Source organism: Lithobates pipiens, unplaced genomic scaffold (assembly GCF_037356315.1).
Source record: "Lithobates pipiens isolate NorthernLeopardFrog02 unplaced genomic scaffold, aLitPip1_a1.2 Scaffold_16, whole genome shotgun sequence".
Taxonomy (NCBI): Eukaryota; Metazoa; Chordata; class Amphibia; order Anura; family Ranidae; genus Lithobates; species Lithobates pipiens.
The window spans coordinates 303286174-303311950 of record NW_027507748.1 but is presented as its reverse complement, the minus strand read 5'-3'; the positions used below and the strand labels follow the sequence as shown (position 1 = coordinate 303311950).

Genomic DNA, 25777 nt, shown 5'->3' with positions numbered 1-25777 from the left:
TTAAACCCCTTCTTCGGCCACTAGCGGGGGTTAAAAGCTGTCTTGTTGTGGTAATTCAGTTTGCGCTGTCATAGCTGAGCTTATATGGATTTTTATGTGAAGTTTTAAGATTTATTTAAAAAGTTATGAAATAAAATGATATTTATTATTGCTGTGTAACCCAAAAATAACGCCCGTGGCCAAAGTTTTATCCAAATATATGGTGTCGTTTATTTGCATGTCAAAATAAATTGCTGCTTGCAATCCCTTGGTGTTACATAGACAATTAAAAAGATACAAATGAAATCAGAGATCTAATTTGATCATTTACAAGATAATTTACATAGTAGTCCGCAATCATTAAGACAGTTGTAGAACAGACATTGGATACATATTATAAACATAGGTAAGTTAAAAACAGTACTAAATATATCAAAAAAATATAGGAGAAGAGGGGGAGAGAAAAAAAAAAAGAAAAGAAAAAATAATGACATAATTCATATACTGAATGATTATAAACATGAATAAACCATACAGAATATAAATTGGTCCACTGTAGAATAATAGTGAAAGTGTAAAACCTGATGCGTTTCGCGGCCTTATAGCCGCTCATCAGAAGGGAGAATTGTTTTTTTAACTTTGTAAATTTAACTTAGCTATGTTTATAATATGTATCCAATGTTTGTTCTACAACTGTCTTAATGATTGTGGACTACCACAGGCATACCCCACTTTTAATTACACAATGGGGTTTATTTTCTAAAGCTGGAAAGTGCAAAATCAGGCTTACTTCTGCATAGAAACCAATCAGCTTCCAGGTTTTATTACCAAAGCTTAATTGAACAAGGGGTTAGAAGCTCGGTGGTTTCTATGCAGAAGCGAGCTTGATTTTTCACTTTCCAGCTTTAGTAAATAAAACCCATTGTGTACTTAAAAGTGGGGTATGCCTGTATGTAACTTATGTTGTAAATGATCAAATGCTTTTGTAGTTTATATACCCATTAAGATGTATGTTAGATTATACAACATGAATAAACAGTATTTCCCAGTCACTTGCAAAATGATATGGCAAAGCCGATATAATTACAGTATAATTGGTTAAGAAACTGAAAACCTAAACCAAAAGAGTTGTGTGCCATCTTAAATACAGGGATATTTGCAGCTTAGTACAGGCACACCCCACTTTTAAGTACACAATGGGGTTTATTTACTAAAGCTGGAAAGTGAAAAATCAAGCTCACTTCTGCATAGAAACCAATGAGCTTCTATCCCCAGCTTTTTCAATTAAGCTTTGGTAATAAAACCTGGAAGCTCATTGGTTTCTATGCAGAAGTGAGCCTGATTTTGCACTTTCCAGCTTTAGTAAATAAACCCCATTGTGTACTTAAAAGTAGGGTATGCCTGTACTAAGGCATAAGAGATCATAGGTGAGTATATGGCACTGCAGCCAGAGTACATCGGACCTAAACACATAAGAGCCATAGTTTACAGTACAATGTATAATGTTTAACAGCTATTATTATATTTAGATATTTTTTGTATCAAAAAATAGAATAACCATGCATGAAACACTAATGTAACTAAAAATCTAGACTTCATTTATTAATAAAACATCATGCATTTTTACTGATTTGTTAAGCTTTTTTCTTTATAATTTTCTTAGGAAAGCAACAGAGGAGGGCAGACATCCCAGCACACTCAAGAGTCAGACAGCTCAGAGGATTCAGAGGAAGAATCTATCTTTAGCCAGGTACATATATGCATATTTAATATGTAAATGATCAGTAGTGTGTTTTGCTCAATGCAACACAAATGTTAAAAGCTAGTTTTCTTTAAAACCTTTATTATACCAATATTTATTTAATACAGGGTGCTTTCATATTATTCTGTTTGCAGTGCATGCTGGGCTTTCAAGTAAGGAAGTCCAGCATTAGCTCTGTTCCTGTTTTCTATTGTCTGAGTTTCACAAGGGCAACATAAGGGCAACAATGACTAATTTAGTTGTCTGTGTATAATATCTGCTATATACCGCCCGCTCCCACCCCATCCACAGCCCAGTGCTCTAGCGAGGGGAGAGCAGAGAGCCTCTGACTGACAGTCGGCTCTCTGCGCAGAGCGAAGGGGGAGAATTGAGTGATTAGCGGTGTTTAATCACTCAGTTCTCTGGGTAAAGCGGGGCAGGACAGCTGCAGCTTGGACCCAAGCTGCAGCCATCTAGATATGATTTTATTTTTCTTATTTCGTTGATTCCCATACTTCTATTTTACATTGCTGGAAATAGGCAGTGCACATATTTGCTTGAAAAATTTAACTTCCTTAATATAATATTAATATAATGGTTAGTCAATCAGTCACTTACTATCCACTTTACTTATTAATAGAGTGCAGAGGGCATAGATGCTCAGTAATAAATTACCAGTCATAAGCTGGAAATAAATAAATTGCTAACTGACAATTTATGATTAGATATCTAACCACTCCTAATTATTACATTCTGGTATCATGTTACAGAATACTCATATTTGTGATATGAAATAAAATCTATATTTTTGCATCTATATACATATTAAGCCATTATATGTTTCCACCTATGGTACTCTATTTTTGCTCTTGTGACACGTCTATTCATTTAAAACAGTGGTCCATTTTTATCAATGTTGACCTTCCTTAACTTTTTACCCTGGAAGGGCTCTAGGTCTGGTGTAAGCTGTAGTTCCCGCAGTTACATAGTCTCTCATCAGGACTCTGAAAGCACTCGGCAAGGCTCAGAGACAGACGATATGCTTTTGGATGACTTGCTGCATGGCCCCCAGTGTGGATCATCCTGTGAGAGTGACACTGATGAGGACCTCTCCCAATCCTATGCAGGAGATAATAGGAGCTCTCCATCAAAGGATGTCTTTCAACTGGTGAGCAAAATATCTCACGATTTGCTATATTGCTTTAGAAATGTCTGGATTGTAAAAATTACTGTAGATGATGACTCCCGAGCTTTAAAATTCATGGATACATTTTAAATAAATCTGCTTAGTATATTGTATTGTGTACTCACCATACATTGTCCACATGCATTGACATGGGTACGTGTTTTTTAGACATGATAGGCTTCATTGTATATTTGATAGAATTGTATTTACTTAAATTGTGAAACACAGGTGAGCTCTCCAAGTGTAGCATGCTTACAGCTGTACCAACATACTCTAATGCAATGCACTAGTGTGAAGGATTCCAATTGGGTTGATTTACGGAAGGCAAATAGACTGTGCAGCTGATCCAGAGCTTAGTAAATGAGGGGAAGTTCTGCTGACTTCCATCATCTGAAAGCAAAAATGCATTATTACATTTTCCTTGCATGTGAATGGGTATTCTTTGTAAAGTAACCTCATTTACTAATCACTCTCTCCTTGTCCATACAGGCATACCCCACTTTTAAGTACACAATCTGTTTTATTTACTAAAGCTTGAAAGTGAAAAATCAGGCTCACTTCTGCATAGAAACCAATGAGCTTCTAACCCCAGCTTGTTCGATTAAGCTTTGGTAATAAAACCTGGAAGCTCATTGGTTTCTATGCAGAAGTCAGCCTGATTTTGAACGTTTCAGCTTTAGTAAATAAACCCCATTGTGTACTTAAAAGTGGGGTATGCCTGTACATTATCCCTATGATAAAACACCCGGTGTGAGAGAACCCAAGGTAGAATGGAATTTTAACTCATTGTCCATAATTTCCAGGGATACACCTTGGGGAAGATTTACTAAAACTGGTGCACACAGAATTTGGTGCAGCTGTGCATAGTAACCAATTAGCTTCTAACCTCAGCTTGTTCAATTAAGTTTTGATAATAAAACATAGAAGCTCATTGGTTACTATGCAGAGCTGCACCAGTTTTAGTAAATCTCCCCTATGGCTCTGGTGCCATTTTTTCCCACTTTGAGTCTGTATGCATATCCCTGTTTTTCAGGAACTAACCTAACTTAACCTGAAATCCATAGTGTGATAAATTGTATTTGAATCATAGCCTAATTTTCTTAGACATTTTAATCTATTATTCATTGAAAACTAGCAGTTAAAATCCAAAAAAGTATTCCAATTATATTTGAACAAACTTGATTTAAAGTATATTGTCCCAACATCCTCAAAGGCTATATTTTACAAAACCTGTTTACTTATGTTGACTCATCAGTAATAGATATTTGGAAAGACTTCTATGGTTACACTCCTGTCCAAATGAAAGAAAAATAAAATGCAAAGTAAAGATAAAACATTAATTTAACTTGTCTATAACCATCTGCCATAGTGTGTTGCAAGTGTATTTTTTTCTTTTTCTTCTTTATTGTCTATAAAGTAGAACTGAACTCAAAAAGTGGAGATTTGCTATGTAGTAGAAATCTTCTGGAAATATTAATTATGCCTAAGCAGTTCCCTGAGAGTGTAACTTTTGTCTGTATTTTTTCCAGAAAATTAGCAGTATATTTTCTGGTATGTGCATGTGCTTAGGTGCTTCTCTACCTATACAGTATCTCACAAAAGTGAGTACACCCCTCACATTTTTGTAAATATTTTATCTTTTCATGTGACAATACTGAAGAAATGTCACTTTGCTACAATATAAAGTAGTGACTGTACAGCTTGTATAACGGTGTACATATTCTGTCCCCCCTCAAATTTACTCAACACACAGCCATTAATATCTAAACCACTGGTACCAAAAGTGAATACACCCCTAAGTGAAAATGTCCAAATTGGACCCAAAGTGTCAATATTTTGTGTGGCCACCATTATTTTCCAGCACTGCCTTAACCCTCTTGGGCATGGAGTTCACCAGAGCTTCACAGGTTGCCACTGGAGTCCTCTCCCACTCCTCCATGACAACATCACAGAGCTGGTGGATGTTAGAGACCTTGCGCTCCACCTTCCGTTTGAGGATGCCCCACAGATGCTCAATAGGGTTTAGGTCATGAGACATGCTTGGCCAGTCTATCACCTTTACCCTCAGCTTCTTTAGCAAGGCAATGGTCATCTTGGAGGTGTGTTTGGGGTAGTTATCATGTTGGAATACTGCCCTGCTGCCCAGTCTCCGAAGGGAGGGGATCATGCTCAGTTTCAGTACGTCACAGTATATGTTGGCATTCATGGTTCCCTCAATGAGCTGTAGCTCCCCAGTGCTGGGAGCACTCATGAAGCCTCAGACCATGACAATCCCGCCACCATGCTTGACATTAGGCAAGACACACTTGTCTTTGTACTCACCATGTGGTTGCCACCACAGACACTTGACACCATCTGAACTAAATACATTTATCTTGGTCTCATCAGACCGCAGGACATGGTTCTAGTAAGACATGTATTTAGTCTGCTTGTCTTCCGCAAACAATTTGCAGGCTTTCTTGTGCATCATCTTTAGAAAAGGCTTCCTTCTGGGACAACAGCCATGCAGACCATTTTGATGCAGGATGCGGCATATGGTCTGAACACTGACAGGCTGACCCCCCTATCCCTTCAACCTCTGGAGCAATGCTGGCAGCACACCTATGTCTATTTCCCAAAGACAACATCTAGATATGATGTTAAGCACATGCACTCAACTTATTTGGTTGACCATGGCAAGGCCTGTTTTGAGTGGAACCTGTCCTGTTAAACCGCTGTATGGTCTTGGCCACCATGCTGCAGCTCAATTTTAGGGTCTTGGCAATCTTCATATAGCCTAGGACATCTTTATGTAGAGCAACAATTCTTTTTTTTTCATATCCCCAGAGAGTTCTTTGCCATGAGGTGCCATGTTGAACTTACAGTGACCAGTATGAGAGCGTGAGAGTGATAACACCAATTTTCACACACCTGCTCCCCATTCACACCTGAGACCTTGTAACACTAATGAGTCACATGACACTGGGGAAGGGAAAATGGCCAATCGGGCCCAATTTGGACATTTTCACTTAGGGGTGTACTCATTTTTATTGCCAACGGGTTAGACATTAATTGCCGTGTGTTGAATTATTTTGAAGGAGACAGCAAATTTACACTGTTTTACAAGCTGTACACTCAATACTTTACAGTGTAGCAAAGTGTCATTTCTTCAGTGTTGTCACATGAAAAGATATAATAAAATATTTACAAAAATGTAAGGAGTGCACTCACTTTTGTGAGATACTGTATATGCAATGTGAAATCCAAGGTACTGCTGGTTTTAGAAGAATTGGATTTAAATTTAGTGATGACACTTATCTGCTGCGCACTATTCTTCTTCCTGGAGGCTCTGACGTGAGAAAGCAAACCTCTTTCTCTACCAAGATGTCTGCCTACACACAGATATAGTGCAGAACAAGGCATCATAAATAAGTAAAAGTGGTCCTTTGCTTGTCTTTATTTCAGCACCGCTTCAAGAGTTCAGTTCTTTTAATTATATCTTCCAAAACAATACTGCCAAGAGACAGCTTTGTTTGTGCCCCCAAAAAAAGTATTCATATTACAGTATCATGATTATTGACTGTTATATGTACATTTGTGGGCACATAGCTGAATATAAAAATTGGTCTGGTCCATAGGAGAACAACTTCTAGTCCTAAAGTGCTTAGAAAACATGACTATTATCATTTCAAGCCGCTGTTTTTTCTCATTGGAAACTTGCAGTTTGTGGTGTCTTCTCTTTTATCTATAGAACCATCTGTTTTGGCTACAAGGTACAAATCCCACTTCTGAGAGAGTAAGTGCAATCATATGGGAAAAGAATGAGTGTAAGAAAGCTGACATGTCTGTACTGGATATCAGTGGGATCATCATGAAACAAGTGAGTATTTGAAACAATCCCTTTATATCAATTTATGTGGCTTTTTATGTAGGTTTGAGTGGTCCTAGATAATACTTCTGTCCTTTTATCTGTTAAAGAAAATATTGTATAAGAGGCAGAATGGAGAACTTGTATATCAATAAAAAACAATGATTTAAAATAAACCTGTCAAAAAAAGTGCCTGTTTATCTGCCTGCAAAAAATTAGAGCTTCGGATTTGAGCACTCATGATGCAGAATGTAAGGGTCAGAATAACATCCAGGTTGTTAGAATTTTCCGAAGGAGGTCAGCAATGGCAGCTTCCATGTTCATCTTCTGAAGTTTTATTTTAACGAGATCCTGCCACCACCTTAAACCAAATACTGTAGCTGCTGACTCTTAATAAAAGGACACTTACTTGTCCAGGGATCCAGTGCCGTTCTCACCCAAACCACTTTGTCATCGGTCTTTGAGTCCTAGGGGTGGCATTTTTACTGTAAGCCCCGCGGAGCTGCGTGAATGGTCCCGCAGCCTTCTCTGAAGTGTTGCAGAGTGGTGGGGGTGGGAGAGAACTTCCAGCGGATCGCTGCAGCAATCCGACTTGAAGTGGGAGCAGGTATTTAATCTAACTTTTTGAAATGCTATGTCTGGTGCAAACCCAATACATCACATCACCCAAAAAACATCATCCCCGCAGTGAAACATGGAGGTGGTAGCATCATGCTGTGGGGATGTTTTTCAGAAGTCAGGACTGGGAAACTGGTCAGAGTTGAGGGAAAGATGGATGGTGCTAAATACAGGGATATTATTGAGTAAAATCTGTACCACTCTGTGTGTGATTTGAGGCTAGGATGGAGGTTCACCTTCCAGCAGGACAATGACCCCAAACACACTGCTAAAGCAACACTTGAGTGGTTTAAGGGGAAACGTGTTGGAATGGCCTAGTCAAAGCCCAGACCTCAATCCAATAGAAAATCTGTGGTCAGACTTAAAGATTGCTGTTCACAAGGGCAAACCATCCAACTTGAAGGAGCTGGAGCAGTTTGCAAGGAGGAATGGGCAAAAATCCCAGTGTTAAGATGTGGTAAGCTCATAGAGACTTATTCAAAGTAACCTGGAGCTGTGATAGCCACAAAAGGTGGCTCTACAAAGTATTGAATTTAGGGGGGTTAATAGTTATGCACATTGACTTTTTCTGTTATTTTGTCCTATTTGTTGTTTGCTTCACAATATAAAAAAAAAATCTTCAAAGCTGCGGGCATGTTCTGTAAATTAAATGATGCAAATCCTCAAACAATCCATGTTAATTTCAGGTTGTGAGGCAACAAAACACAAAAAATGCCCTGTAAAAAAGGCACTGTAAATTCTGGAAATTATACCTTTCTTCTCAGGATTCCAGGAACGTGGAGTTCTCTAGCTTCAGATTAGATTGTCTACACTGGCAACGCATGGCATGCTGTAGCTGTATATATTGGTGATGGTGACCTTTCAGCCCAAGGAATTCCAGCAAAAGTTGGAGAGACAGCTTTAGGACAGAAAACAAATATAGAGTATAATATAGGAAATAGGCTTACATGAAAGGTTACTATTAGATGAACAAACTGGGAGCCTAGGTGTCCAACCACACAAAGCTGCAGTTGTATGACTATATCCATGGTTAAGAATCCAAACCATGTGTTCTGCAAAAATATGAAGAATATTCAACATATAGTCTGCAAAACTATAGGGGGAACCAGTTTGGGCCATCCTAGCCTAAACAAGAGAGAAATTGCTTGCCTGTATTTGTTGCCAGATCCGTATATCCTGGATGGGACAATAAGATGACCGAGATGATCTAGTCTGCGAATGGATACATATAAAATAGAGAAAAAAAAAAAACATTATCCCCTGAAGGAAGAACTGGGGAATAGCACCCCAAGATATAACATCTGTGTTCTCCCTGGATAGATAGAGTTGTACTTGTATGCAGCTGTGTGGACATCATGGCTCCCAGAGGCTCCAGGCTTTATAAATGCCGCTGGGAGCTATTTGTAATACTCCCAAATGCGTTGGGTAGGCGCAACATGTGACGTCAAGCCGCCCAGATGCAGACGCTGTTGGATGACGCTGCAGAACTGGGAGGTGGCCACTGCTCCGCCACACTGGAAGCTTGCAACACACAGGGAACCAGGGAGATGGAAACCCAGAAAACAACATGCCCACAAGGAGGTGCCAGATGCCACGGCACCACCCCCTCCGATACCCACATACCCATGCAAAGACACCAAGGCGTGACGGAGCAGGGCCAAAACCCAGGCGGTGGTGCCACCCAAGAACGCAACCTACAGAGGGTGCCCCTGTCTCCACGGGAGCTCAGCATGGCCCCCCTTGAAAACAGGGACCATGCTGCTGTGGGCCCATAGGCGTCCATGTGGGGATGCAATGGCAGAAAATGGTTAAACGTCCCGAGCAATAGTGTCCAAGTGGATGCCCTGTGTACTAGAACTAAAGGTGGAAAAAACAATATAAATACAATACAAGTACATGTATAGTAAAAATATACTGAAATAAAAAAAAAAAAAATACAAAAAATTACTAATGTAATGAAATGAAAAAAGAAATAAAAAATATAGAATAAAATGGGGATGAAAATATAATTGATGAAGCAAAATAAAATGAAAAATAGAAAGCACCTTCACAATATTACAGTTACTATACATTATATAAAAATATTTATCATTGCAACCAATTACTTATACATGTCTCATAATCTTGCAAACACATTTTAAAAAAGGAGGAAAAAGGGGCTTCATATAAAGAGAAGCCCCAATAGTGTCTAAGTATCGGCCCCATGATAGCAATACAGCGTCAAGGGAAAAAGGAACGTGGTGTGGTAGGAGGGGCCCAGGGAGCAAGGCCCAAACCCAACATTTTGGGATGTGGTCAAGTGGGGTCCACTTGAATGGATCTGATGGTACTATAGAAAGGGCTTGTAGCTAATACCCTCATTCAAGCCTGGGTTTCTAGTTGCCTGTAGAAGGTAAATCCATTTTGCTTCAAGCTATAGTAGTTGTTTGTCTATATCCCCACCCCTATCATGTGGGGGAATGTGTTCTAAAGCAAAGAGACCAATCATTGTTAAATTGTGATTATGATATAGACCCATATGTCTACTAATGGGAGTTTCCATTCTCTGTTTCGAAATTGCTGAGATATGATCTCTAATCATACAGAACAGAGGACGTTTTGTCTTACCGACATAAAAGGCTCCCCAAACGGCACTTCATGATACATACCACCCCCACAGATTGACAAGTAACTCTGTGTCTGGGTGTCCAAGAAGTGCCATTGGGAAGACCCACACTGTCCCCTTTCAAAATGAAGCGACAATAGTTGCAATTGCCAAATGGATAGGTACCCGATTTGTCCTTTTAGCTTGCCTTATTCCAAGCATAGTGACTTGCTACCATAGTATCATTAATGGATTTAGATCTTTTGAAAGTAATTTCTGGAAATGGCTTTATATACTTATTGATTTTATCATAGGCAGTGAAAAGATACCAGAATTTCTTGTAGAACTTCCAGACCTTGTCATGTTGTCTATTGTATCTTGTCACTATCCTAGTTGAGACTGCTTTTGTTTCTTTTCTTGGTCTATAGATCAATGCATTTCTGTCTTGCGATTTTACCTTATTGTAGGCTCTCCTTAAGCATGTCTTACTATAACCTCTCACAATTAAACGTTCAAAAAAAAAGAGCCGCCTCTCTTTTATAGTCTTCTTCTAAAGTACAATTGCGTTTCAGTCTAAGATATTGACTATATGGGATACTCCTGATTAACTGCTTCGGTTGCATGCAATAATGTATTGCCAGATGTTGGCTTTCTATACAGTGTTGAACATAAATTTCTTGTTTCATTGATGATGATGTATACGTCCAGGAAGGTGATTTTTTTTTTCCCTCACTGAAGTTATATGTAAATTTTAAATTATAATCATTGACTTGCAATCTCTTGAGAAATGTGTTCAGTTCATCTTTTGATCCTGCCCACACCATGAGGACATCGTCTATGTAACGATGCTGGGTAAGAACATTGCCAAGGCCTAGGGTACTCTATTCTTGAGAAAATAGATCATGCGGGATATAAATATACATATTATATACTCCTTGTATATTCAATTCAAAAAACACATCAGATGCAATACATTCCACCATTGACTCCCCAGACTCCTCATAGAATATTACTTCATTTCTAAAAGCACTCATTCTAAACCTTCATTAGCCATGAGTATAACTCCCTCCCAATTTACGCCACGAGAAGGTGTTTTAGTCTTTAGCAAAAGATATTTAGAAGTTCAGGCTTGTAACATATCCAACATCAAAGGCCTTGTTCTCCACAGCTCTTGTAAGCATCATGTGGAGTACTTTTGCAATGGCCATTGTCACACTTCTCCACACACTGTACAGTTCCCTATTACAGTCTTTATCATGTCCATGGATATGGGCAATCCTCTCTGCTGTACCCATTCATATGTCGCTTTCTGCTCCAAATGTCCAGAATGCTTGTGGGCCCAGTTGACCAAGTTCATCAAGACAAGATCGCCTTGGCAATTTCATCCGATACTCTGTTATAGTTCTTAAAGTCTGGGATCAGGGGCACATGTGCGTCAACATGTGCCATTTTTATGGTCCGGGAGTGAGCTTCCTTCCAGATGTAGTCCCAGACTTCCTTGCCTCCCCACACCACCTTTCCATGAATCATCATTTCACTGGACCTCCACATGGGCATCCAAGTTGTCGGTCCTTTAAAAACCACGCAACTGTCAGTGTAGATAGTGACATGGGAAGAAGGATCCTCGTTAAGAGTCAACTCTTCATACTGACTGGACCCTCCGATTTCGGTCTCCTGCAGGATTGTGTCTGTACTTGGGTTGTAGGCTGCTGCTGTCCATTTATGCCCAGACGAGGTTACTATGGCTAAACCATCAGTGGACCATGCTGACTTCTTCATGTCTTCTGACAGGGACTCAAAGGGTGGAGCCTCTTGAACGGGGAATGACTGCAGCACTGGGATTTCTTCATCTGGCTTGGTGCTGGTAAAAGTAACAAGCCCTGCAATACCCCCTCTTTCTTGAAGGTACTACTTCCAGTTCACCAATGTCCTGGACTACAGCTGCCCTAGTGCAATGGGTATTGCTCTCTGTCCTGTCCTTTCTTTTCTTTTGGCTGCCAACAACTCCAAGATATGGTAACATCCTGCTCCACTACACCCACCTGAAATGGTACTCCTTATCTCACGGGTCCCAATCCCCGGTGATGCAAAATGGCTTCTTTAGCAATAAGGAATGCGGTCTTCTGTTCTCAACCCCATGAGAATGCAGTCTTCTGCTCTGAACCCCATGAGAACTTTTTTCTGGTGACATTGTATATAGGCCTCAGGATTAGTCCAAGATGTGGGATGAACGATCTCCAGAATCCCACAACTCCAATTAACTTCTGTGCCTCCTTTTTGGTACTAGGGGGGAGACAGTGACTGAATAGCTTGCACAATTGTCTCTGGAATTTTCCTCTGTGGTCCAGTCCACATCATTCCCAGGAATTTCACCTCTGTGGCAGGTCCTTGGACTTTGTTTCTGTTGATAGCTTGCCCTCTGTTCCTCTGTTCTCCAAGTGCCGTATCAGCAGGTGCAGTGCTTCAGTTACTTTTTCTTTTGTCCAAGAGATCCTGATGCCATCAATGTAGTGAAACACAGAGACTTTCAAATTCAGGGTACATAAATCTCGGGCAATTAGTCCATGACAAATCATTGGAGAATAAAGGACAGTGAAAGTGTACTGGCAGCCGTCCCACATCATAGCAAACTGGTCTTTACACTCTGGGTCTATCAAAATCGAAAAGAAAGCATTAGCCAGGTCTAGCCTATCACAACATGGTATTCTCCTGCCTCTTTAGCAATTTTCTCAACAATTGAGATCATATCCAGTACAGCTGACTTCAGTGGAGGTGCTACTTTGTTTAGACCTCCACAGTCATTCTGTATGTCCCATCAGGTTTCTTTACTGGGAACACCAGAGATGAGAAAGGACTTACAGCAGGTCTAAGGATCCCTACTCTCAACAGTTCTTGAATTGTCACCCCAATTTCTTTATGGCCTCCATGAAAACTGTACTGCTTGAGACAGACTGGCTTCTCTGGTGGAGGAATGTGGACGGGGGTCCATTTTGCATGACCTCTGACCACAGCCTTCACTGCTCTAACCACATACGCTTTATCAGGATACCCGAATGTGAATGTACCCCTTTCAGTCTGAATTGACTGACCTTGAAGTACATCCATTCAATATAGAATATTTTCAGGTAACTCTAATACCAAAACATTTGTCATAAATCCTGATCCCTTGCCTTGTGGTTTGCCCTCCCAAACCTTCTACAAAAATGAATTCTCCTTTGTTATGGGAAAGATTTCCTTTCAAATGTGTAACTTCAGTTCCAGTATTGACTGAAGCCATCAGATGTGTAGGAGAAGATGACTTCCCCCACTATACAGTGATAGGTGCATATGGGCGTCAGTCTTCTGCTGTCACTGCCCTCACTACTATTACAGGACACTCATCTTCCCTTAATAAAGGATACGGAACCTCCCAATCCTCTTTTCTGATTCTCTCTAACTCCTCCCCAGAATACAGGGATTTGGGTTTGAGTTCATGTTCAGTTTTGGAAATTGGTTTGGGACTAACAGGAGGGGTCTGTTCTGTTTTCTCTAAGTCTAGGCTGATGTTATCTTCACTAGGAGTAGTGTTCCTAACCCTGACAGTTTTCCCCAATAAATGTTTCCACCCCTGCAGCATTTCTGCAGTAGAAATCTCATCTTTAGGTATTCTTGCCTTTAATAGGTCCACCCACATTTCTTTCCTAGCGATAACTAACCTGGTTTTCTCTTCACCTCCTGTCATCTCTACCCCATTCCCTTTCTTCTCTGTTCTTTTCTGCTTCTATTCTTCCTGTCTGGCCTTGACCTTATCTACTGCCCTGACAGGTTTTGTTTTAGTCTTCTTTAGCTCCCCCAACTGGCTTAAAAGGGTAGTGGTTTCACGAATCTTACTGTTTTAATCCCAGGCCTCCCAGCAAGGACAATAAAGGAGCCCTGCGATTGAATGGCGCAGACTTCATTATCTGAGCGCCTTAAACAGACATAAAGGGTTCCATATCTGGACCCATCCATTCTGGAAACATATTTAATCCGATTATACAACCCATCTCACATAACCTGGAAATACCTTCTCCGATCGTTCTCCAGGAGTAGCTATTTTCTAGGTCAGTAGGACTAGCGTATACTCTGACTATTCCATCTCTCACCAGGTCTAACAGTGAAAAATTCACACTGAACTCTCTGGCTTTTCACATTGCCTGAAGCAATTGTGAATCATGGGTTAACACTCCCATAGGCACTGCTTCCTTACCTGACAAAACAACACTGTCCGTCCCTCCATCCCACATGTATAGGAGCCAACTCAATAGGGGATCCCCAGACCTTTGTTTGTATTGTTTTGCTAACTCGTAGAGTTCAGTTTGTGTAAACTCCCATACGTCTTCAAATTCCACATCTCTGGGGTTGCGATAATGCACCTCCCCATCTTCCATATCCTCTCTATCATGTTGCCTTTTCCTATGCTTAGTAATGAAAGATCTGGCACACTTTTTCTTTCCCATTGGGTGATCATCATCTGAAATATGAAACTCTATCTCCTCCTCCTCACTATCATTTGAGGAGAGCACATTCTCACAATCCCAGTTTTGGGATGTAATAATGGCACATACCTTGGCTTTACTAACAGGTTTACGGCCCTTCTTTTTCCTTAAGGCATTAATTGATTTGGGCATGAGGGCTGCACACTGCTCTTGCAAATAATTAGCCCGACTAGCAGTGGAACGAACACACTCTGAAGAAACTGCTAGCTGGTCTTTTAATATCTTAACATCTGCCTTATGCCTCCTTTGTGATTTGGTATAGAGAGCAAGGAGGAAGTAGCAACCCACTATGGACACTGTCCTCTTCTCTGCTTTACATAAATCCAACCCCTTAAGGCTAAAACCTACAAAATTATCTGAGACTTTATCGCCCTAAGTCTTATTCAAGGGAGAAGCATACTTTGCAAATTCTTTAGCAAGAGGCTCCCACTAATTGTCTCTGGCCCAGATAGGTAAGCTGCACACTTCCTTCTGTCCACCAGAAACCTCTGCAGCCTTGCTTTTCCTAAACAGTTTACGCAGCATTTTACCTAGTGCAACACACCAAAGAAAAAAAGGTCTGCTTCAGTTGAATTTTTAGTGCAAATCTAGGCCATAAGCCCCCAAATGTAATGCTTGCGTCTATCTATCTTAAAGGTTCTTGCAGTAAAACCAAGGAAACTTAGACCTCTGTGGTAAATCAATGTGCTTTTACTAAACAAAAAATGCTTTACATACAAAACTATTACAATATTATCAATATAAAACAAAGCTGACAGATATACCTATAACAAGAAAAAATGCTTATAGAACCTTCACAATCTCCTTGGTAATGAGGACTTTTTAATGATTGCAGGAGATCAGGCAAAAAGTGTCTTAAGATTCTGGCAGAGACCTTCCTTGATGTCACATCATTACAAAGTCCTAATCTCAGTTTGCGTTCTTGTCTTTTATTTGGAAAGTTTTAAGAAGCCAAATCCCATTTGGGCATATTCTTCTCTGCCCCATTACACTGATGTCAAAAATGTCAAAAAATCAAGCTAGAGCTATAGTTGACCAGAACACCTGTATAAACAATGGTAGCAGAGAGGATATCTTGTGTAAGCACTCCGGGATCTGTTGAAAAAATGTCCCACTACCAGAAAAGCCTAAATAAACACATAAACACAACAAATGTTTTAGTGTGAGACTGGGATAGAATATATATATATATATATATATATATATATATATATATATATACACATTATATACATAAAAAAACACAAATGCAATACAACGGTCTCTTTAAAATGGAAGTAAACCCTTCCAAACAACTTTGACCTACAGGTAAGCCTAGATTAAGGCTTACCTGTAGGTCCAAGTAATATCTCCTAAACCTATATGGTTTAGGAGATATTTGCCCGAAAATGGGCACCGCTGTCTACGGCGCATGCGCCGTAGACAGCGGCGCGCATGCGCACTAAATGCGGCAAGTCCAAGAATGGATTTGCCAAATTTGTCGACTCCCGTGCGCATGCGCGGGAGTGACGTCATCGCGGCCTCGCCGTATGACAGCGGCGGAGCTGCGAGGCGCGACTCCCGTGCGCATGCGCGGGAGTGACGTCATCGCGGCTTCGCCGCTGTCATTGGTCGGAGCTGCGAGACGCCACCAGCAAGATGGACGCGGCGGACTACAGGGATCAGCGGCGACTTCGCTGGCTCCTGTGTCAGGTAAGTGACACATAATGAGCTACTATGCGATGCATAGTAGTCCATTATGCTTTACCTTTGCAGGGAAAAAAAGAGGAAGTAAACCCATCAGGGTTTACTTCCTCTTTAAGAAAAGTCTGGAGTTTTTCCTATTTTTATGACAATAATTATTGCAGTATTGCAATACAGTTACAATAATTACAGAATAATATTAAAAACAATTCTAGGTCTGTCTACACTTTCAGCTTCACTACGGTCCATTATATGGTTAGAACATGTTAATAATACTAATGCTAGTAATAATATGACTGATAGTTTGTAAATGTGTCTAAGCAGCTTAGAAGAAAATTGGTAAACTACAGTTATTACTGCTGTAGTATGCTGCAAGACCTTATACTGGGTTTGCCCATGCCAATGTCTTTTAGTGTTTGTACAATATTTCCAACTGTTTAATTAAGTCCTGATTACTAATTTTGTATAATTTTTCTAAAGGCAAAACTTGTTTTTTTTTTTTTGTTTTTTTTTGGAGTGAAGAGGGATAAGATTGACATTTTTTTATTGCTGTATGTGCCCCTAATCTGGAGATTCACCCTCTCTCTTTGTCCTGTTTACCATTAGTATTAAAAGTAAAAGAAAATCCCACATTTTGGGCTGTCCCCAGGAAAGTAATAGAGGGCAAATCTTCCAATGGGGACAATAGTTCTGGGTATCTGGGGGTCCCCAAGGAATTCTCTTAATTTGCAGGGATTTCGTCTCACTTACTGTTTGGCTATGGGACAGGAAGTGAAGGAAAATCTCCGCAATGGGACACAGATGGTGCAAAAAAAAAAAACATCTGACAGGGGTTATAACCCTCCCTTACTCTATCCAAAAAAATAAATCGACTATAGCTCTACCATGTGTAGTCAAATAGTTGTGGGAATCCAGCTGGGGCAGAGATATAAGAAGGTTGAGTTCAGGCATCTGGTTATATTAGTTATAAATGTGATAATGCATCAGGGCTCTAAGTGGCACTGAGGAATTTATACAAATTTCCTAGGAACTACATAATGAAGTGGTAAGCAATATCTAGCTCACAAAATTGCATCAATAAATAGAGTGACTCAAACAAGTTATAGGTGATAAGTTGCTAAACCATCTGCTTTTGTTATATATTTGTCATTTTCATTGTGAAAGTGACCTTCAAATACTCATCGCTGACATTCTACCTGGATGTTTGAAGCACCGATCAGTGTGTAGGCAAAAAAGGTTAAAACAGTAATTATCACATTATTAAAAGGCATGGCATCCCAAATCCCAGGACTTAGCGTCCTTTGTCATGTTGATACCATTAGGATTTGTTTTAATTAATCTACACTTCAAGTTTAGCAGCTGCTCTTTACAACATTTGTATTTATATTGCAGCTTTAGAAATTACAAAATCATACAGTTATTACGTTGTTTTGAATCTGCAATATACAGAATACAATTACAGCATTATTAAAATAACAAAATCACAAAATCAATGTCTACTTTGCTTGCATTTTTAAATGTGTTGTATATTTTCCTGAAATATGATTGGTGGTGTTTTATGTGTACTCATTCTGAACAGTTGATAGTGATCAGGTTTATTACATGGTGAAGTGATATGCAATGCGTTGTCTTACCCAGTGCATATATATTTCTGAAAGTGATGTTGGATTGCAGTAGTAATAATCATCATCATTGTTATCTGTTTCTCAGATCATGCTGACATAATTATTTCCTTTTAAACCAAAGTCCAGAACTGTTTTCATTGTTGGATAGGTTGGGAAAGGCTTGGAACTTTTGAAGGCAACTTTAGATCAAAGTAGTAAATAAAATGTTTTAATTTACTACTTTCATCTAAAGTTGCCTTTAAAATCCTAACGAGTAGTTTTGGTTGTTAGGTTACTAACTGCAACTGCCTAAGTCACACAAATCTATTTTGTTGAACTTTTGGCAGTTTGTTGTCATGATTGGGAAGAATTCCCCTTCTCAATGGCCTAGTGACTTTGGTAGAAGAAATTAGGGACTGGGGGTCGCTGTGACAGGGAGTCACAAACATCAATAAAAACATTACAGAGATTCTATCTGTTTCCACATACCAGAAGACTGTTTCTGATCCTAGTAAAGAGAATTCCTATTGCTTCCTGTTCCCCTGGCCCTCTGTCATCAGGACAGGAAGTAAAGAGAAAGTGCCTCAATGGGGTCTGAGATGGCAGTAGATAAAGAAAAGGGTTCTATCCTTTTCACACTGTACCCATGATGAAACAAACCTTTTGAGTGGAGTTGGGCTTTAAAGTGTTTGTTAAGCCACTAACTGGAAAAAAAGCTGATTTTTTCCTGTTTTAACAGTGTCTTCCAGCAATCACATGACTCCAGGCTCTCTGCACTCCTGGTGTGATATCTCCAGTGGGTGGGGCCAAGATTCCCCTGCTGACGTCAGCCGGGGAGGAGAGGAGCAGAGAGCCCGGAGTCATGTGATCGCTGGAAGACACTGTTAAAACAGGTACAAATTGGCTTTTCTTTAATAAAGCACAGGCACTAGGACACAGCTTTTTGTGTGACAGAGGGGATGATATAATGATCAATTCAAAATGTATAAAAATCTACAAAAGGGAGGATGGTGCAGTACTAAAAAATAGTAGGTGCACTACATATACACTATGAAGTGTGTGTATCTTATCCACACCTCTAAATAAAAAAAAAAAATATATATATATATAACAACACTAAATATAAAGTGCAAAATGCATAAAAATAATAAAGTGCATCAAATATAAAAAAGTGCATCAACGTATAGGTAAAACAGTGCAAAATATTCCTGTGTAAAATTATTTTTTGACAGTAAATTCTCAAAAAAATTAATTATATATAAACTGATGTGTATATAATAATAAGGTGCATGAAAAATAATCGATTGATTGATAAATATAATGTCCACAATAGACTATCCCAGTTGTGAATATCCAAAGGGCAATAATAATCAAGAAAAATTGATTTAAAATCATGCACCACAACAACCACAGTGCATAAGTGAAAAGCTGTGCAAATTCAACAGGGAAAAAAGGTGACTTTTCAGTGCTCCCCTCCTCTTCCACTTACCCCTCTTGTATATGCACTCACCAGAGCCCCTCACCCCTGCAGGCGTATAAGCTCCTTATTCCGAGGCTGGTGTCCCTCTTGTCTGTTTATCCCTGGAGTCCGGATAGTTATAAAACCGCCAGTAGCTTTTCCTCTCCACCGAAGATGGATCAGCATCAGGCAATCCACATGTACAATATAAGATTAGCAGTGGGCAATCCACATATATAGGAGAGGATAGGCCTCATAGTGTGAATCCATTAAAAATATATTTATTTAAAATAGTAAGTCAAAAAATAGATATAACATCCGAGCAGGGTCTGAAATATCCCTCAATCGTATACAAAAACCCGATTCCGACTTCCGTAATCACGACTTGCGCAGCGTGTGTTCCACAGCCAGGCTCACAGCAACCAGAAACTCGGAGCAGCCGGAAATGAGGTATTGCATACCAAGAGAAGTCCCACTTACGCGCTTCGTCGCACGAACTTCATCGGAGGCGCTCACCTACGATTGAGGGGTAAATCAACCCCCTCTCGGATGTTATATCTATTTTTTGACTTACTATTTTAAATAAATATATTTTTAATGGATTCACACTATGAGGCCTATCCTTTCCTATATATGTGGATTGCCCGCTGCTAATCTTATATTGCACATGTGGATTATCTGCTGCTGATCCATCTTCAGTGGAGAGGAAAAGCTACTGACAGTTTTATAACTATCCGGACCCCAGGGATATACAGGCAAGAGGGATACCAGCCTCTGGATAAGGAGCTTATACGCCTGTTACCCCAGCAGGGGTGAGGCGCTCTGGTGAGTGCATATACAAGAGGGGTAAGTGGAAGAAGGAGGGGAGCACTGAAAAGTCACCTTTTTTCCCTGCTGTATTCACACAGCTTTTCACTTATGGACTGTGGTTGTTGTGTTTCATGATTTTAAATCATTTTTTCCTGCTTATTATTGCACTTTGGATATTCACAACTGGGACATTCTATTGTGGACATTATATTTATCAATCGATTATTCTTCATGCACCTTATTATTATAAACACATCAGTTTATATACAATTAATTTTTTGAGAATTTCCTGTCAGAAAATAATTTTACACAGGAATATTTTGCACTGTTTTACCTATATGTTGATGCACTTTTTTATATTTGATGCTATTTATTATTTTTAGGCACTTTGCACTTTATATTTAGTGTTGTTGTTTTATATATATATATATATATATATATATATATTTTTTTTTATTATTTAGAGGTTTGTATATATACACATTTCCTAGTGTATATGTAGTGCACCTACTATAGAAAAGTATACCTACCTAGAACAGCGCCATCATCCCTTTGTAGATTTTTATAAATTTTTTTGCTTCACTTTGGTGTAGTTTTATAGGGAGACTGCAGTTCACCATCCTAAGCGTGGATATTTTTGATTATATAATGATCAGTTCATTTTGAAGAAGTAGGGAGAGGAGCAGAGCAGCGTTAGTGAGAACTGACAGACAGGTAGGGGAGGGGGGAGGAGGACTGAGGGAGACACAGGGAGAGCTGCCGATAGCAGCACATGATGGAGACATGTAAACTGACCACGGTGTCAGGGCTTAGCAGCCATGATACACTGTGGTAAGTTTACATAGGGGAGGGTAGAAACTCCCAGGATCAGCCAGGTATTTTAGGTGTTACGGGGGGCCAAATGACACAGCACAAGCACTGTGCTGCATAACATGCTTTAAAGCAGGGGCCTCAAACTGGTGGCCCTCCAGCTGTTGCAAAACTACAAGCCCCATCATGCCTCTGCCTGTGGGAGTCATGCTTGTAACTGTGAGCCTTGCAATGCCTCATGGGAATTGTAGTTTTTCAAGGGCTGGAGGGCTACCAGTTTGAGACCCCCTGCTTTAAGGGAACAGGATCAATGTTTTTTTTAGGTTGGGGTTAACAAACACTTTAATTTTGACTGGCTATTTTATCAAGTAGCCTATATAGTAAAATTGTTGGAATATATATATATAGTATTAGGTCTTAGGTCACATTTAGTTAGCTCTTTTATACTTGTGAAATGTAGTTGGTGGTTTCCCCAGTATACAGAAGGTTGACCTGAAATGTAATGAAAAAAATGCCATCACCAGCTCCCTCCCCCTTCTGCCTTCAATTGTAAATAACTGGTTATGTTTCAAGTGACGACATTTTTTGACAAAAGTCATTAGTGTATTAGTCAAAATAGATGTAACTGTATTATTTTAATTAAAGAAATAAGCCAAAAACAAAATGGAGAGTTATTCTGACCAGTTTTATAAATGGACTCTATGTCAAAATTATTTCCCATGAAAAAAACCCAACAATATCAGTTTTGAATTATTTGTCAAATCCAAAGATTTAGTTTGTTTTGCTTGGTATGATCTGGTCAGCCAATGCCAGTGACAAATGCTAATTTATCACATGGTGGATTCAGAAAAAGCTGAACTATTTTATTAATGTACAAAAATTGAAGGACAGAGCAATTGGAAGTGTTCCTTTTATTACTAAAATGATAGCTGGAATCTGATTGGCTGGACAGCATTTAGACTTCGTTTCTAATAAGCAAGAATTTGCAGACAGTTATATATATATATATATATATATATATATATATATATATATATATATATATATATATATATATACATACAAAGTTTTGTTGTAAAGATGCCCTTAGGTAATGTGTATTAGTAATGGTTTATGAAAAAAGTATTTAAGCATTTAAGCCAACAAAGAAACATGTATGCTTTATTTGTCCAGAACTATTATTATGTGTTTTGTGTAACATCTAGGTGAGATCCTATGAACATGGCACAGGCTACCAGATGCTGGGAAATGCAGTAACTGTAGCTGTGGCAGTCTTCCCCTTCCTCTTCCACTTATGTCATCAGCGGGACATGGAACAGATCTTTTCAATGACTGGAAAGGAGCTTTTAGCAGTTTTCTGTGGCGCTTCTCCAACCCCACTGCTATTGATTTTATCAACTATTAACCTCGTGCTGCGAATCTGCCTCTCGTGGATGTTTTTCTTCTTGATGTGTGTAGCAGAAAGAACATATAAACAGGTTGGTGTAAATCAATATGTTTTCATTTGATTCAATTGTTATCTGTATGAGCCATATGACATTGATACATAATTTTCAGAGAATTGCACTTCAATATACTTGTTCTGCTCCGCTGTAGATCCCTGAAGAATATTTTGAAATCTTTCTTAGATTTTGGTGGTTAATTTTAAAGAGGAGCACCAGGCTCCAGGCTGTAGCTGTTGACTTTTAATATTAGGACACTTACCTGTCCAGAAATCCAGCGGTGTCTTCACCCGAGCCAATTTTTCAATCGGCTATCACGTGGTGCTGCTGACATCTCCAATAAGGGAAACCGGCAGAGAAGCCACTCCCTACTGTGCATGCACAAAGCACGTTGCGCTCTCTAATTGGACCGGCTGCGGGGGAAGGATGGGGGGGGGGCTTAAAACAGGTACCCGCTCCCCCTACCCCCAAAAGGTGCCAAATGGGGAGGAGGCAGATAAGTGGAGCTTCCCCTTTTGGGTGGAGCTTCATTTTAAGGTCAGGGCTGTGTGTTCTATTGAGAGGTGTTTCCTAAAGAACTATTTTTAAAAGAATGTGCTGCAGCACTTTATTATAAGTGCATCTTCGGTATTCTCTTAGCACCCCTAAAAATCCCACAAATGCAACTTCCTGAGATGGTATGGCAATAAACTTGCCCTCCTCCTAAATTCAGAACTTTGTTGCCATGCTTATGTAGGCTGTATCTGTTTGCACTACAGTGCTCATCTGTGCCACATCAGTGCTAATCCGTGCCACATCAGTGCTCATCCATGCCACATCTGTACTTATCCATGGCCCCATCAGTTCTCATCCATGCCACATCAGTACTCATCCATTCCACATCAGTTCTCATCCATGCCACATCCATAACACTAGAGTGCCTCACAAAAGTGTAATAGGTAGTCAAATTAGATTAGAAATGTATGTCCCTAGAACATCTGATGGTGCTCCCTGCATGTTGGGCCTCTCTATGTGGCCAGGCTGTGTAAAAGCCTCACATGTGGTATCACCATACTCAGGAGGAGTAGCAGAATATATTTTGGATTGTCATTTTTGCTGTGTGTTAGAAATATCTTATGAATGGACAACTTTGTTTAAAAAAAAAATAAAAATGTATTCATTTTCTTTTCACGTTTTCCAAAAACTTGTGGAAACCAATGACTATTCAAACAACTCATTATGCCTCAAAGAATATAGTCTCACACAGGTGGTATCGCCATACTCAGGAGGAGTAGCAGAATGTGTTTTGGGGTGTAATTTGTAGTATGCATATGCTGGGTGAGTGAAAAAAAAATCTTAATTTTGCGTAGAATTGTGGGAAAAATATACAACTGCAAAAAACTCACCATGCCTCTTACTAAATACCTTGGAATGCCTACTTTCCAAAAAGGTGTAATTTGGGGGTATTTGTACTTTTCTGGCTTGTTGGTGTCTTAAGAAATAAGACAAGCTGTCTCAGTACATCAGGCGTGATCAATTTTCAATGATTGGCACCATAGCTTGTAAGCTCTATAAGGCCCCTTTCACACTGAGATGCTTCTAAACTGCCAGTAAAATACTGAGCACTTTTGAAGAGCTTTTCAGGTGCTTTTGAAGAGCTTTCTATTCATTTCAATGAAGAGGGGTGCTTTTTCACCACACTGCCCCAGTGTGAAAGCATTTATTGATTTTAATGGAAATAGGTTTTCGTGAGCTTTTCAGGTGTTTTTTTTTAGCATGAAAGCGCCCGAAAAGCACCTCAGTGTGAAAGGGGGTCTAACTTTCACAAAGACCAATTTTTACCAAAGATGTGTAGCCGTATAAATTTTGGCAAAAATTTATGAAGAAAACTGACTAATTTGCAAAATTTTATAACAGAAACTAATAAAAATGAATTTCTTTTACCAAATTTTATTCTATTTGTGTGAAAAAAGGACAAAAATTTCATATGGGTACAGTGTTGCATGGCTGAGTAATTCAAGTTGTGAGCGCACCGAAAGCTGAAATTGGTCTGGTTAGGAAGGGGGTTTAAGTGCCCAGTGAGCAAGTGGTTAGAATTAAGTTAACGTAGGGAAATAGAAGAAGCCTACATCCCCTGACTGCTCAGCTGTAGTATATGATTCAGAAGCAGTGTGAAAGTAGGTCACTTGCTGGATTTCCAGTAGTGAAAACTGGTGCATATGTGACCCTGTATTTTCCTTTACTACATTATAATTTTTTTTTCGATGCATGTTATCCTGAACTCATGTATTTTTTAAATACACATAATCGAATATGTCCCAGATAGCTGGGAAAGTGGTCTGTAGCAAGATAATGAGCCCTCCACTGTCTGAACCTTCTTGCAGGCAGTACTCCAGTTCCAGTGGAGTGTTCGGTTGTCCTTGGGTCTTGTACCCTTTCAGCCATTCATATGCATTAGCTATCCTGGACTTCACTGAAAGGGATGCTGTTTATGAGGATGATCGCAAGTGGCTGTGTTCTGTACTGTTTTCTACTGCAGGGACAGTGCGACGATGGAGGGCTTTATTCTAAGGTATTTCATAATGTGCTAGTATATGATGCATAATAGCACGTTATGCCACCATTGTCTTACAGGGTTTTCTTTTTATTATATTCATATTTATATATATATATATATATATAGTTGTGTTCTTATACCCTGGCAGAATTTATGATTTCTTTTCAGAGAATATTTTTTCAGAGAATATGAATGATAACAAAAAAATATATTTCACTCCTGGTTAGTGTTTGGCTGAAGCCATTTATTATCAATCAACTGTATTTACTCTTTTTAAATCATAATGACAACAAAACTACCCAAATGACCCTGATCAAAAGTTTACATACCCTGGTGATTTTGGCCTGATAACATGCACACCAGTTGACACAAAGGGGTTTGAATGGCTATTAAAGGTAATCATCCTCACCTGTGATTTATTTGCTTGTAATTAGTGTGTGTAATCAGAGTGTCTGCTGATTTTTTCCTTCAGATTTACCAAAACCATATAATATAATATGAGGTCAAACCTTAGGAGTTTCAATGTGTATGCAGTCAGGCAAGATTCTGGAATCTTTGCATCTTTCATCCAGTGCTACACTGATATTTCTGGATTCTGAGTCATGGGGAAAGCAAAAGAATTGTCAAATGATCTGCGGGAAAAGGTGGTTGAACTGTATACAACAGAAAAGGGATATAAAAAGTAATTGAGAATGCCAATCAGCAGTGTTCAAACTCTAATCAAGAAGTGGAAAATGAGAGGTTCTGTTGAAACCAAACCACGGTCAGGTAGACCAACTAAGATTTCAGCCACAACTGCCAGAAAAATTGCTTGTGATGCAAAAAAAACCCCACAAATAACTTCAGGTGAAATACAGGACTCTCCATAAACGTGGTGTGGCTTTTTCAAGATGCACAATAAGGAGGCACTTGAAGAAAGATGGGCTGCATGGTTGAGTCGCCAGAAGAAAGCCATTACTAT

The 25777-nt window shown here is 39.4% G+C and overlaps 1 protein-coding gene across 2 annotated transcripts in view; it reads left to right on the top strand.

Moving 5' to 3' along the window:
• Positions 1 to 25777, top strand: part of PHTF1 (putative homeodomain transcription factor 1) — a 214143-nt gene that overhangs the window by 120563 nt on the left and 67803 nt on the right. For both annotated transcript variants that reach the window (XM_077481561.1, XM_077481560.1), the window contains 4 exons: positions 1643 to 1729; positions 2667 to 2888; positions 6637 to 6765; positions 22044 to 22316. In XM_077481561.1, the coding sequence (XP_077337687.1) occupies positions 1643 to 1729; positions 2667 to 2888; positions 6637 to 6765; positions 22044 to 22316 (711 nt within the window). The remainder of the gene's footprint in view (positions 1 to 1642; positions 1730 to 2666; positions 2889 to 6636; positions 6766 to 22043; positions 22317 to 25777) is intronic.